The 15,830-nt window shown below is 39.4% G+C and overlaps 1 protein-coding gene across 2 annotated transcripts in view; it reads left to right on the forward strand.

Moving 5' to 3' along the window:
• LOC125813515 (uncharacterized) overlaps positions 1-15,830 on the forward strand; it is an 88,174-nt gene that overhangs the window by 16,543 nt on the left and 55,801 nt on the right. For both annotated transcript variants that reach the window (XM_049493005.1, XM_049493006.1), the window contains 6 exons: positions 4,483-4,577; positions 10,050-10,070; positions 10,145-10,240; positions 10,348-10,468; positions 10,570-10,749; positions 10,867-11,063. In XM_049493005.1, coding sequence (XP_049348962.1) covers positions 4,483-4,577; positions 10,050-10,070; positions 10,145-10,240; positions 10,348-10,468; positions 10,570-10,749; positions 10,867-11,063 — 710 coding nt within the window. The remainder of the gene's footprint in view (positions 1-4,482; positions 4,578-10,049; positions 10,071-10,144; positions 10,241-10,347; positions 10,469-10,569; positions 10,750-10,866; positions 11,064-15,830) is intronic.

Raw genomic sequence — 15,830 nt, forward strand, 5'->3', positions numbered from 1 at the left:
CAAAGGTATTGGTATATGATCTGAGCCCAGCCTTTGAAGAGGAATCTGTTTCAAATTGTTGAAGGTGTCATCCCATTCTTTAGAAATCACGATTCTATCAATTCTGGAGGCTGCTTCCTGTTGGCCTCCTTTAAACCATGTGTATGCAGCATCTTCTAATTGCATGTCAACTAATTCCATGTCCTCTTTGAAATCAGAAAACTCTCTCATTCCCTTAGTTCTTCTGTTGCAGTTCTTCTTCTCAGATATGTACCTAGATACATTGAAGTCCCCGCACATTGCCCAGGGTCCCTCCATCAGCCCCCTTACTGAGCTCAGTTCTTCCCGTACAACTCTCCTTTCCTTGTAACAGTTTGGAGCATACACTCCAGATATATGGCAGCTAAAATTCTGGGTTTGTGATTCAAATTTACAAGTAATGGTGTAGGAACCAATTTCCAAGACCTCCCCCATCCATGCCCTCGCATCCCACATCAGTAAGATACCTCCTCTTGTTCCACTTGCTTCTAGACAGGCATATCTAATCCACCTGCCTTCCCAAATCTGCTTTACCATCTCTGAGATATCCCCTTCAATTTTTGTTTCTTGGAGACAAATTATATCTGCTCTCCATCCAGACAACAAATTATGTACGACCCTTCTCTTCTCCCTATCATTTAATCCCCTAACATTCCATGATATTAGCTTAAACTTCATCATGTGTTGAAGATTGTGTTCCTCCCCTTATTCCTACTCCCAGAACTTTTAAATTTTACATCAAAGGCTACAAGACTTTTAAGCTCTTGTGCACCCTTGATCTTGAGTTTCTTGACTTCTGTATCCTGCTCCATTCTCCTGACTTGTCTGCAACTGTCCATTTGTAGCAGTAACTCTGTTGCCTCCTCTTCATGCCCTTGGAAATCGATCCCAAAGATTTTCCCCAGTTTTATCAAGTTCTGTTGTACCCATGTTGAATTCGCTTTATCTACATCTTGAACCCTTTGTTGTTGTTGCACCATAATTGGTACAGGTTCCTTCACCTCCCAATTAACTATCTCTGTGTTTGAGCTCTGTATTGCTAGCCCAATCTCCCCTGACTTTGTAATTTTTCCATCATCTCCCCTATCTATGGAGTTAGGTTCTTCCTCTCCCGGTATCATCAAATCTCCTCTGATTTCTTCCTCCAGCAGCTCTGTCACGACTTTTGTGTTCATGTTCTGCTTTGCTTCGCCTGAATTGGACACATGCAAGGCTGTTATGTCACCAACCAATATATGGTCCTTCTGGGTTTCTGTGCAGCCGAGCTTTGTCCCTTGTAAATCATTAAAGATGACATGTGCTGCAAAATCAGGGCCATTGGGCCATTTAGAATTGTTATTCTTCTTGGGCTTTCCTAATGGGCCCAGTTCAGCCCTCTCATTTAAAAAACTCACATGCCTCTCACGTGCTCCTTTCCCAATTGTCTTTCCAGCTGTCGAAGTACAGCCCACGTGCTTCGACGTACTAAAATCCCTAAAAGGATGGGATTTTGGTACTATGTCGCATATGTTTACGCCATCAGACCTCGGGATAAAACTATTCCTTCGGCAAAGGACCTCATCTTCCTCGGTGACTATGCCTCCACTTTCCGACCTTATTTTGAATCTGGGTTTGCTTTCTGCCCAAATTGGAAAAAAATATGTAATTCCATCACAAGCGACAGAGACCTCTCTCGGTAGGTTTCTCCCGTTGTTTTTCACCAGAATCCTTGCCCACTTCAGGTGGTTTTTTAGCTCAGTTTCTTCTTCTGTCTCAATCCAACCTCCACACAGATCCCCAATTTCTTGGAAGACCTTCCTAGACCACAAATGCAATGGAATCCCCACTACTCTAATCCAAGTTTCACGCACAGTTGAGGGGCTAGGAGTGCACCCTGTTGTTGGCCTCCACCAATCTAGATGAAATATGCTACTCTTCCACCTCCATTGGCCTTGGATGATCAATTCCGCCATGTATCTGTTGGGGAATTCGAAAAGGAACATTTCGCTGTTCAATTCATATATGTTGACTCCAAAGACCTTTTTCCAGTTTGTTGAGGACCAGCTCCTGATATCCACCAGCGTTGGTTTCTCCTTCTTGCCTGCAATGCAATATCCTATAAGGCATCTCTTGAGGAGATCTTCCTCCTGAATATTCACTGGCTTAGTAATCAGAATGCTTCCTTTCTTGGTGTTTATCTCGGCCCTTCTTAAATTGCTGCTCCCCTATTTACTCTGTTGGACAGCCTCAGCATAAGAGTATTCATCCTCCGTCACCTTTGAGAAAGAATGTTCCTTCTCTCTTTGCTGACATTTAATGAATCTCTCAATCTTTAATGCAATATCCACCCAGCCTGCATTTAATGCAAGTTCCGGTATGATTAAGCCCGACCTTCCACCACTATTTAAGGTTATCAAGCTCATAAATTTCCCATATTCAGTTTGCTTCTTAGTACAAAAAAGCTCTGCCTCTCTTTCTGCTAGTTTCCATCTTCTCGTCTCCTTTTTGTGCTCCTTTGAAGCCTCTTTCAGGCAGAAACATATCCATTCCATAGCTTTCTTGCTCATAACTGATCTCGTCATCATCTTTCTGCTTCTTTCAAGCCATTCATACCATTCATACTTGCTCGAGTTCCATCTAGTGATGTCGAATGACTTAAACCCAGCATTAAAATAAATTCTATTCTCTTCCATCCTAGGCTAAAGTGTGTAGAAATTATCACAGTGGGTGATAATTGTTGGCTTAGAAAGAAAAGGCTAAGATTCCGGTGGTTGCTGGCGGAAAAATGGTCTTCTACTGCCCTAGAAAGTAGGACAGAGAAAGTGCATTGGTATTCGTGCCTGGGAGTAAATACTTAGCTTGTAATTTGCAGGGATTAGAACATTTAAGTCCCGAATTCTGAAACTTATTGAGAGTATCGTATTGGGTCTTGTAGAACCAGGGCGTTAAAAATGATATGAAAATGTGCTAGGAGTGTTTGAATTAACTGATGCAAAGGGTCCCCTATAAATACGCTGCATCACTTTGCTGCATATTAATAACAGACCTTTATCAATCAAAAGAGTAGGTGTTGCAAGGGGCCAAATGCTGCATTCAAAGGTAGGCAGTGGGACAACAACAACAACAACATACCGAGTAAAATTCCATCAAGTGGGGTCTGGGAAGGGTAGAATGACCTTACCGCTACCTCATGGAGGTAGAGAGGTTGTTTCTGAAAGACGCTCGGCTCAACTGCATCAAACCTAAGCAGAAGAAGAAGCAATGAATAAAGCATAACAAAATAAGATAAGCATTGTAAGGTCTACAAGAGAGAAACAATAATAACAACAAATAGTGTGTAACCGAAAACACAATAATAAACAACATATGGCACGACTAGTACTATGATGGGAACTAACAAGCCTAGGCCTTCGCAAGGCAAGGCAACACTCTATCCCTACTAACCTTCTACCCTTATACGTGACCTCCACTCTTTTCTATCTAGAGTCACGTCCTCAGTAATATGAAGTTGCGCCATGTCCTGTTTAATCACCTCTCCCTAGTACTTTTTTGGTCTACCTCTACCTCTGCGTGCACTCCCAACAACCAACCTCTCACATCTCCTCACTGGGGCATCAACTCACCTTCTCTTTACATGCCCAAACCATTTGAGTCTCGCTTCCTTCATCTTGTCCGCCACAGAGCTCACTCCCACCTTCTCCCGGATTACTTCATTCTTAATCTTGTCTCTCCTAGTATGCCACACATTCATCTCAACATCCTCATCTTCGCAACATGCATCTCTGAACATGTGAGTTCTTGGCTGGACAACAGTCCACCCTATACAACAAGGACGGTCTAACCACCACTCTGCAGAACTTACCTTTAAATTTAGGTGATATCTTCTTATCACACAAGACTATAGAGGCAACCCTCCATTTCATCCATGCTGCCCCAATGAGCCACCTATAATTCCAGCATCACTTGGTGTGTATATACTCTCAACAAGGGTGTCGCTTCTTGAGGAAGAGTGGTTATTACATTACATTTCAACCTTTGACATTTCTGACAAAAGGTATAGCGAAAGGATCTGTATGTTCGGTGCTAACCAACTTGGGGAGATCTCATATGTTTGCTACCCAAGTGGCTTAATACATCCTGGAGGTGTCTGCTGCCAAGTGGTTTGGGGTCCAAGAGGTGAAAATCAAGCTTCTGGATCTCAAGTTTACCAGGAGCCTTCTCTTAGGCATACCAGGCCTGGGTTGTTAAATATGCCTTTACCTTTCAGAAACTTAGCACGAGTTGCAAAGCCATTACCTGATCCCTGTTATTTACTTCGAAGAAATTCAAGAAAAATCATACTATTCTGCTCTGCAACAGCTTCTAAAATTTTACTTGTCCACAGTAACTTGGTCTTCCATTTTTAGTATAAATATATTTATGATTATGTAAATTTTTTTACATCGTCGAACAGCAAAACGTAAGACATTTTTTATGTTGATACAGAATCTCGTTTGCTGATCCAGTTGCTGTGAGGCATTCTTTAGAAATTCTCTCCGATTTAGCGACAAGTGATCCGTATGCAGTTGCAATGGCATTAGGTAATTTCCTGAACAAGGTGTTTTAGCTTTTGACAATCCTTTCTTTTGCTTTAATAGTATGAAGAACTTTAATTTCTGAACTCCAAATTCTATTATTGGTAACTTACAATACTGTGCACTGCTATGCTGATTCTCATTTTATTTTAATGAACATGGACAACATATTTTACCTACATTGGAGCTCCAGGAGCATGTATGCAGAAGCACTTGCTGTCCTCCCTAAAGAAAAAGTTACTAAAAAAGAGTGGTATAAAAGAGTGTAATACCACAAAAGTTCACCAAAAGGTTCGAATTAAAAATGTGGAGGATAGAGATGACTGGCAAAGGGTAAAACCTGTCAAATGAGAAAAGGTCTAAGCTAAAGTACCATAGATGCCTTGAGGACATATTCTTTATTTACTTGTTCCCAAAAGACTAAAATGGATGTCATTTTCATGTCCTGTTTCTGTTCTTATCCTTTTTTTTTGATGAAGTAAGTAGATTCATTTCAAGGCATCAAGAAGATGCAAGCTTTACAAGGATAGATCAGTTAAGCACACACAAAAAAAGGATTTGTAGCCTCTTTCTAAGCTATAAAGCTAACAAAATCCAAGAAGAGTTCTAAATTATTTACAGGGGTTAGTTTGGACCAACTAAAAAGGCTAACTAGACATCTGCCTCGCAAAAGATTTCTAGAAGTTGAAATTCCATCAAAACATCTTTTGTTCCTCTCTGTCCATAAACACCAAAAGATAACACCAGGGATCATCATCGACATACTCTTGATGGCTTTCTCAACATCCCGTGAACTCCAACTTTCAAGAGCATCCCTAACAGAGAAAGGCATGACCCAGGAAAGACCAAAAAAGCAACAAAACATATTCCAGAGGTCTGAGGCAGCTGGGCAGTGCAGTAGCAAGTGGTTGACATTTTCTGTGTGCTTGTGGCAGAAATAGCATCGGTTAGCAAGCTGGAGTTTCCTTTTGGAAAGATTATCCTGTGTGAGGCATGAGTTATGCAGTGCAGTCCAACAGAAACAAATCACTTCTGTTCTTATCCTCACTTTATGTAATTAATTTGTTTGTGATATTTAATTCTCCATGAGGCTTAGTGAGTCCAATCATTGAGGTTTTATTCTTTGCTTCAAGAATCATCAGAAGAGAGAGACAGAAATAAATAAACAAGCAAACTAAAGTGCCTACAAAGGTAAAGTGCTTCACCTGACTGGCTCTCAAAGGGGCCTTTCTCACCCAAGACGACTTAATCAAGAGGAATAAATTTTCTTTTCTTTTAAATTGTTAAGTTGTATTGATTAGCATTAAGGGTATGCTGGCCACCTCCAAAAGAGATCAATTGCAAGCTTCCTATCAAATCTACAATCTAGTCTACATCTTCAATACAAAGTTGTTTACACCAAAAAATGTGAAGATACAATACAATTCCATTTTACTTTATGTATGGAATTGGAAAGCATCTCTTATTTCTTTCCTTCCATATTGACCACCATATATATGATATGATGGTATTAATCTCCACCATCCCTTTTGACTTTTATTTCCTCCCCTCCTAATCCAGCAACTCAAAAGATCTGATGTGTGCTCTGGCATTATCTAGCTAGTGCTTGTAATGTTGAGGAAAATGTTCTGGTGAACTTGCAATGTAAGACTTCTTGAGTAAGGCAAGCTCTCTTAATCTTTAACGTAGTAAACCATTTCACTTTGGTGGGCAAGACACTCTTCCAGAAGTACCTTCAAGGATATTGTGTTCCCCCAATCATCTCATGTAGACCACTCTTATATTCACTTTTGACTGAGAAAGCCCCATCCTTGCTGAGTTTCCACAAGACCCTGTCTGTATAATCAAGAGCAATATTATACTAGTTAACAGATGCTACATGTGTCAGCAAAGCTCAGAAGTGTCAGCTATCTCTTCCTTCACTGCCCAATTGTAAAACTGTAGAAGATCTATTTTTGGTCTGAAATGGGTTATGCCAGAGAAAATAATGCAAGCCTATGAAAGTTATTATTCCCCTAGTATTCATAAAACCTTCAAGAAAATCGGGAAAATGGCTCCAGCAGTAATTTCTTGGTGTCTGAATAGATAAAAACCAAAGATAGTTTGATGGCATCTCAAATCCAACCTACTTCGTCAAGGCTGCTTGTTTAGTTAGAGCCTGTTTGGATTGGCTGATTTTAGGTTCTTTCTAGCCAAAATAAATTGTAAGAACTTTTGTGGTGTTTGGGTAAAATAAAAAGTGCTTTTAAGCCCAAAATAACAAAAATAAGCCAAAAACCATAAGTTAGAATTCCTAACTTATGCCTTGTGGACTATAATTTTTGTTTTGAAATAGGTAACTTTGTATTATATCACAAAACAGTACATGGGTTGTACTGAAACCATTATATACAAATGTCTCCTTTCCACTTGTTTCAGTCTATATTGACTCTAAAACATCAATTACTGATACAGTGTCATTGGAGTATACTTGATTGCACCAAAAACATAACAATAAAATGTAGTTTAACTTGACTTTCTGGACATCATTCTCTATGCTCTCAAAACACCTAGAATTCCTTTCTTTCCAAATAGTCCACCATATACTAGCAGGGATAATTCTCCATCTGTTTCTGTCCTTTGCATTCACCCCTGCTGCCTCCCAACTCTTCAAAGCCTCTGAGACCTTCCTGGGCATGGTCCAGGAGATGCCTTTGAGATTCAAAAAAATCCTCCATAGTTGTTGGGTATACTTGCAGTGTAGGAACAGATGGTTCACTGTCTCTAATGCCTCCCCACAGAGAAAGCAACTAGAGCATTAGGTTATCCCTCTTTTCTTCAAGTTATCTTGAGTCAGAGCAGCTTCTTTGGCCAATAACCATATGAAGCATGAGATTTTATGAGGTATTTTGCTTCTCCATAGTTGCTTCCATGGCCAACTGTATGTTTGTCAGTTTGTCTGATCCATCAACTTGTAGGCTGAGTTAACTTTGAATTCCCCTCTGCTATTTCCCTTCCACCACATAACATCTTCCCCTGTTTGTAGCCCATTAAAAGCTTCCACAGTGTTGAGAAATTCTGCCACTCTTGCTATTTCCCAGTCATTGAATTGTCTTCTGAAATTGAAGCTCCACCCCTGATTTGTCCATAACTCTGCTATAGTATTGTGTTGTCCCAAAACTATATTGTATATGTCAGGGAAAAGAACTTCCAGGTTTCCCTTTTCATGCCACTCATCTTTCCAAAATCTTGTCTTGCTTCCATCTACAACTTTGATCCTTGCATTACTCTTAACTTCATCCCACATGTCTCTTATTGATCTCCACAAACTCACTCCATAAGGTGTAGTCACTTCTTTGGTCATCCACATATCTTCGCCTTCATATTTTGCACTTATTACCCTTTTCCTTAGCATCTGATTTTCATTGGCAAACTTCCACAACCATTTCATACTCTGTACCTTCAAGTTCTTTATCCCCATATCCCCTACCTTCTTGTCAGTTATAACTACCTTCCACTTCACCAAATTGAAGCCTTTCCTCTCCTTGTTGCTATGCCATAGGAATCTTCTCCTGATACTGTCCAATCTCTTGATGACTCTTGCTGGTGTTGGGAACAAGGTCATCATGTAAGTTGGCAAGGAATCTAAGACTGAATTGATGAGAGTCAGTCTACCTCAGAAGGACAGATACTGAGTTTTCCATCTAGCCAATTTCTTTTCACACTTCTCCAGCACACCATTCCATATATCAACAGAGTTGGAGTTTCCGCCTAGAGGCATAACCAAGTAAGTTGTTGGCAGAGTACCAATTTCCCCACTAAGGATTACCGCTAGGCAGTTCATATTTGTGACTTCATTGACTGGATACACTAAGCTCTTCCTCCAGTTGATATGTAATCCAGACATCCCTCCAAACTCTCACCACCCTCTCTTGCAACATCAAAGCCTTTCAATGAGGCTCTGTTGTTTGCTGTTTTGATCATACTATTCAGCCCCTCCATAGTGATTAAAACAAAAATGGTGACAAAGGATCACCTTGCCTGAGACCTCTCTGAGTATTGAAAAATCCTGTAGGAGCTCCGTTCATAAGCACGGAAAACTTAACAGTTGAGATACAATACTTTATCCATCTCAACCAATTTTGTCCGAAGCCCATTCTTTCCAGTATCTTCAGTAAATACCTCCAGTTGACATGATTATAGGGGTCGTTTGGGTGGGAACAAGTTATACTGGGATTTTTTTTTTTTTTTTTTTTTTTTTTAAAATAAGTTATTTCACCATGTATATGGTATAACTTATCCCAACACTCTAGCAAAAATGGTGGGATAAATAATCCAATGACTACCTAATACCTCCAACCAAACGTGGGATTAGATAATCCTACATTTTATCCTGGGACTATTATACCTCATACCTCACACCACACAACTCCTAAGTTATAAGCCCATCCAATCAGGCCCTTCATCATTTCGCTGGAATTATCTCACCCCTGGTAATAGTACATATCTTTTTGTGGATTTTATTAGCTCCCTGATAGTAGCATAGACTCACCAACAGTACTTTTGTCAAAAAAAGAAGAAGATAGTAGCATAGACTCACTTGTATTGGAGCAATTTAATCCTTCCTGTTTTGTAAGTTATGCATCTTTTTGATGCTTTTTAATGAAATCCCTTTTACATGAAGAGAAAAAGATACAAGCAACTATGATTATAGCCAGTTGTTAGACATGTTGGAGGGAGCACTTTGAATTCATTGTGGTTTAAAGATATAGTGCTGTATCTTGAACAAATACGTAAAAGACAATGAGATCAGGGGAAGTGGTATTAAATAAATCTCCCAGTTGTGTTAAGTAAATAGGATGTTTGGAAGGTATGAGGGTTTCATATTTTTGGTTTTTCTCCATTGATAAGTTCGAATTCTGTCAAGGTCCTCACATTCCCTAAACATGAAAAAGAAATATATTTCTTAATAAATTTCTGAAGTGTTCCTTCATGAATGGGAGGAGAAACTTGAAAATCCTTGCTTCATCAGTTGAAAGGAAGAGAAGGAACTCATTGAATAGAATGAATGATGTGTCGTGCAAACAGACCACCGTTCAATTAGTAAGAAGTGAAATAAGATGAGGAAAGGGCCTACAAGTTGCAACGTTCTGGGCTTCTGGGATATCTTCGAACTTTCATGAGTTAATATTGATTAGTATGTGGACTCTTTAAGGATGACTGCTTTTTCTGTCTGTATTGATATTCCTTTTTGATTAATACCTCTGTATTTGTTTACTTGTGTGTTCTCACTTGACAAGTAGCATTGCTTTAATGTTTTGTTGTTGTGGTGTCTTATGCTAAGACCCATGTAAAAGGGCATCCTTATGGTAATTTTCATGAAATAAATCGAGTTTCTTGGTGGATGTCCTTATTGGTAAAAGGGGAATTTCTTGGCGTATGTATCTGATTAATGATTTGAGTTGGTTTTTTGACTATAGCTTTTTTGTCTTTTTGTAGGGAGGCTTGTGCAGCCCGGTGGTAAGTTAATTTATTATCTCTGATTTCATAGTCATTTATTATCCATTAATACTATCAGAATTTGTTTGAATCAGGGGCTCTACAAGATGTACTCCATATGCATGATGTTCTTGCTAGAGTTGCACTTGCCAGGTTGTGCCACAGTATATCCCGAGCTCGGTCATTAGATGGTATGTCTGTTTGAAATGTATTCTGAGCAAGCATGTTCCTTTTCTGTTTGGAGACTGGGAGTAGATAGTAAGACTGATTGCTGGCGAACTCCGTATTGTGTGTGCAGAAAGGCCAGACATTAAGACTCAGTTCAATTCGGTGCTGTATCAGCTACTACTTGATCCTAATGAAAGAGTTTGTTTTGAGGCTATCCTTTGTGTGCTGGGTAAAGTTGATAATGCTGAGAGGTAGCTATATCTTTGAAACTTCTCTTACCATAATGTCAGAGATAACTGCCTAATTTGTAAGATTAAGCACGTAATTTTCTGTGGAGTTATGGACTCTGCAGGTCTGAGGAACGAGCTGCTGGATGGTACAGACTGACCAGAGAAATTCTCAAGCTTCCAGAAGCACCTTCAGCTAAAGACTCAAATTTTGAATCAAAGGATGGAGCTCCTTCAAAGTCCTCCAAAGACAAGTCTTCAAAGACAAGGCGTCCTCAACCTTTGATCAAACTTGTGATGAGGAGGTCTTCAAGCTTGTCTTTTTGCTCTCCTGACCCCCCAAACCAAACCAAACCAAAACCTTTTACGCTCCAACTATTTTGTGATGAATTGTTCAGCTAACACCCCCATCACTTTGACAGGTTAGAGAGTTCTTTCCGCAGTTTCTCTCGGCCTGTACTTCATTCAGCCGCACGGGTGGTGCAAGAAATGGGCAAAAGTCGTGCAGCAGCTTTTGCTTTGGGCTTACAAGATATTGATGAAGGAGCTTATGTTAAAACAGTTCCAGAAAATAATGACTCATATGATCAGGATCATAATGAAACCTCTCACCCTGAAGGTACTGAAAATGAATTAGCTTTTTAACCATAACTCATAGTCTCTCTCTCTCTCTCTTTAATGTTCATGGAAGGTTCAATTTATGATACTAAATGTTTGTAAAAGACATACCCAATGAAAGATTAAAAATTACTTGTATGTAGTGCAAATGATCTTTGTCAAGGTCTTAAACTATAGTAGACATAATCATATCACTTATGGGTTGATATATAAATTTGCATTTCGGGTCAAATGGAGAGAAAATAAGTGTGAGATCTAGAGACTTTCCGGTTTATCAGAACACCTAAAATATGTATGTAGGAATCGTCATAAATGTGAGGAGTGAGGACCGTGGGATTTAAATGAATTCCCCATAACCAGGGTGCACAACAAGGATTTGTCTTGAGCCTATACTTATTTACTCTAGTCTTAGTTGCACAAACTCTTCATTTTTGATGCCGCACCCGTGTCGGATTCTCCAAGAATACACTACTTTTGGTGAATTCGACACGCACCCCTTGACATTTTTGAAGAGTCCAAGCAACATAAACTCTAGTTATATATGAGTTAACAAAATTATACAAGATAGAATTCCATGGTGCATGTTATTTGCAAACGATATTTTGTTAATTGATGAAATTAGCAATGGAGTCGACTAAGAGCTTGAACTATGCAGAGCACTCTAGATGGTAAGCGTTTAGGATAAGTTGAACTATGCAAAATCATTCTAGAGAGTAAGAGTTTAAGATAAGGTAATAGATGGATGGGGGGAATCTGGATGGAGGCATTAGGTAGAAAAGGGGGTATAGTTATTATGTGGGATAAAAGATCTTGGAAGGGGGAGATGGTGGAGAGTGGAAATCAGATGATCACTTGCAAGTTGAGTGGCATTAATGTAGATTTCACTTGGTTTCTTACAGCAGTATATGCTTCATGTGATAGAAATGAAAGGAATGAGTTATGGGAAGAATTAGGTGCAATGAAGAGCTTTTGTGAAGGACCTTGGGTGGTTTGTGGCGATTTCAACACTACCAGATTTCCTTCAGAAAAAACAAATTGTACCAGACTTTCAGGTTCAATGACAGACTTCTCTAGCTGTATCAATGAACTAGAGCTAGTAGACCCCCCTTTATTTGGGGGATCTTACACTTGGAGAGGAGGGTCAAATCATAGAAATGCATCAAGGATTGACAGATTCATGTATTCATTTCCTTGGGACGAATTGTTTAATCAAATCAGACAGAGTTCCTTGCCTAGTCTGGGTTCTGACCATAATCCAATTTTTTTGTCATGTGGGGATGAGGTCTTCAAGAGATCATATTTCAAGTTTGAAAAATGGTGGCTGAATGTGGAGGGGTTCAAATCCAAAGTACAAGACTGGTGGAATTCTTTTAATGTGACAGGAAGAGCAGACTTTAAGTTAGCAACAAAATTGAGTCTTTTGAAAGTAAAACTCAAAGAACGGAGCAAGGAGAATAAAGGTAACTGGAGGGATAGACAGGATCAACTTCTGGAGCAAATTGGAAGTTTGGAAATCATACAAGAGGCCAGACCTCTTACTGATGATGAGTTAATGATGAAAGCACAATGGGCCATGGAGTATGAAGAAACGGCTAGAAATGAAGAAATCCATTGGAGACAGAGATCCAGAATTCAGTGGATCAAAGAGGGTGACAAGAACACAAAGTATTTCCACAGAATGGCCACTGCGCCTAAGGGAATCAACACTAAAGATTCTTTGATGATCGATGGGGTAATGTCCTCTGATTCTATGGAGATTAAGAGGTCCATTGAGGATTTCTATCAAAATCTTTACAAAGAACCTGAAAGTTGGCACCCAGATTTGAATATTTTTGATGTTCAAATTATTACTATGGAGGAGCAACAATGGCTTACAAGAAGGTTTGAAGAGGAAGAGGTGTTAGAAGGGATCAAAATGTGTGCAACAGACAAGGCACCTGGTCCGGATGGTTACACAATGATTTTTTTCAAACTTTCTGGGAAACTATAAAGGAGGACTTAATGTTAACCTTCCACAATTTCCACTCATCAGAAATTTGAAAAAAGTTTTAATGCTACATTTGTAGCTTTGATTCCAAAGAAGGTGGGGGCAAATGATCTGAGAGATTTTAGACCAATTAGTTTGATCACAGGGGTGTACAAAATCATAGCCAAGGTTCAAGCAGAAAGATTAAAGAGGGTGATAAGCAAGCTTGTGAACAAACACCAGATGGCCTTCATTAAAGGCAGACAGATAATGGATGCCGCTTTAATTGCTAGTGAGTGTATTGACACTAGAATTAGAGGAGATGTACCGGGGGTTATGTGCAAGTTGGATATTGAGAAAGCCTATGACCATTTAAATTGGAAGTTCCTGATCAACACTCTTAAGACAAATGGGGTTTGGAAATAGATGGCTCGGTTGGATAGACTTTTGTATTAAAACCACCAGGTTCTCCATCCTTGTTAATGGAGAACCCGTAGGTTTTTTTCCAGCAGAAAGAGGACTTAGACAGGGGGACCCTCTATCTCCATTCCTTTTTATTATAGCTATGGAGGGATTTGACAGTTTAATGAGAAAAGCATTGCAAAATAATTGGATCAGAGGCTTCAATATAAGAAACAGGGAAAATGAGAGTGTGGAGTTGACACATTTATTGTATGCTGATGATACAATAGTGTTTTGTGAAGCAAACCAGGAACAATTATGCTATTTAAGAGTGATTCTGGTAGTTTTTGAGGCTTGTTCTGGACTCAAGGTTAACTGGAGAAAAAGCAATATCCTTCCTGTAAAAGAAGTTCAACAGATTCAAACACTAGCAAACATCTTGAGGTGCAAGGCAAGGTAGAGAAGCTACCAACAGTTTATCTAGGCATGCCATTAGGGGTAAACCATAAAGCCATTACTATTTGGGATGGAATTATTGAGAAGACTGAGAGGAAGTTGGCACTTTGGAAGTCTCAATACCTTTCATTGGGAGGCAGAGTCACTTTAATAAACTCTGTGCTAGATTCCTTAGCAACTTATGTGATGTCCCTTTTCCCTATACCTGGTGAGGTGGTCAAAATTCTAGATGCTTTGAGAAGGAATTTCCTCTGGCAAGGAAATAAAATTGAGAGCAGTTTCAATTTAGTAAAATGGGCAGAAGTTCAACAAGGGAGGAATTATGGGGGTCAGGGAGTAAGGAAGCTCATGTTACATAACAAAAGTCTGCTAAGCAAGTGGCTATGGAGGTACAACCAAGAGGAGCATGCACTATGGAAAGAGGTTATACAACACAAATTCGGCCAAGAAGGGGAATGGTGTTCAGATGAAGTAACAACCACTTATGGAGTGGGAGTTTGGAGGACTATCAGAAGCTTTTGGCCGACTCTAGAAGTTAATACAAAAGTTAAAGTTGGGAGGGGGGGATAAGGTTTTATTCTGGAAAGAAAACTGGATTGGTCAAGGATCTCTTCAAAGTTTGTTTCCTGGACTTTATTCTATCAGTATGCATCCGGATAGCAAAATCAGTGAGATGTGGTCTCAACAAGGGTGGAATTTGGTATTTAGAAGGTTGTTAAATGACTGGGAGATAGAAGGGGTAATTGAACTACTGAATATGATTGAAGGCTTTCCAGGCACTAATTTGGAAACAGACAGTCTATTATGGAGACAACACCCAGATGGAAGATTCTCTGTCAACAGATTGTACAAATGGGGTCTATCAGTAACTGGAGGAAGGAAAACAGGGCCATGGAGTGCTGTTTGGAAGAGTGGCTCCCACTAAAGTGTAGTGTTTTGTCTGGCTGGTAGCTAGGAGAGCCTGTTTGACGCATGAAGCATTACAGAAAAGGGGCATCAACATAGCCTCTAGATGCTTACTATGCAAAGAGGCACTGGAAACCAACAAACACTTATTTTTGCATTGCAAAGTAACAACACAAGTATGGGCTTTATTCTTCAATTTAGCTAGCCTAAACTGGTGTCTGCCAGAACACACAACAGATTTATTGAGTTGTTGGATCAGAAGGGGGGGCAGCAAGAGTCAAAAGAAGTGGTGGAGGACAGTACCTGCTTGTATTTGGTGGAATATTTGGAAGGAAAGGAATTAGAGGATTTTCGAAGGAAAAGAATGCTCAATACAAAAGATTAAATGGAAAGTAATTACTTCCTTAGGTTTTTGGTGTAAAGAACAAAATATAGAAGAAGAAATCCAATTAGTTGATTTCGTAGGTTCTTTGTAAGTATTTCTATTTCTTTTTTCTTCTTTTTTTCTCTCTCTTTGTTAATACTTTTTGGAGGTGGCCAGCATAGCCCTTAATGCTGAGGAATACAAGTTACCTGTTTCAAAAAAAAGAAGTAAAAGTAAGACATTACATACACGACTAGTTTAACTACAATCAAAGAATGAATTTGAGGCGATTACACCGATTTGCGGTGATTGGTCAAGTACCAACAATATAGATATCTAGGTTCAATGTTTCAATAGAATGACATGATATGTGAATATTTAACACACTTAACTAAAACAATATGAGAAAAATGGAGGAGTATTACATGAGTATTATGCAATAGTAGCATAATTATCAAAGTAATGGGATTTTGAGATTTAGGAGTAATTTCCAAGATTGGGAGGTGACCGAGCTTCAATGGTTGCTAGATTTACTCCAAAAGCAAGGTGAGTATATTGATAGATTTGATGCTTGTTGGGAGTTGGGAACAACAATTCATTCTTAGTTAAGTCTTGTGAGAAGCTTCTGGTCAGTGTTTTGGGAAGCGAGAAGCGGAAAAAAGCAACGAGGGCTC

The sequence above is a fragment of the Solanum verrucosum genome, unplaced genomic scaffold (genome assembly GCF_900185275.1).
Source record: "Solanum verrucosum unplaced genomic scaffold, falcon-dt-bn FXZP01000134.1, whole genome shotgun sequence".
Lineage (NCBI taxonomy): Eukaryota > Viridiplantae > Streptophyta > Magnoliopsida > Solanales > Solanaceae > Solanum > Solanum verrucosum.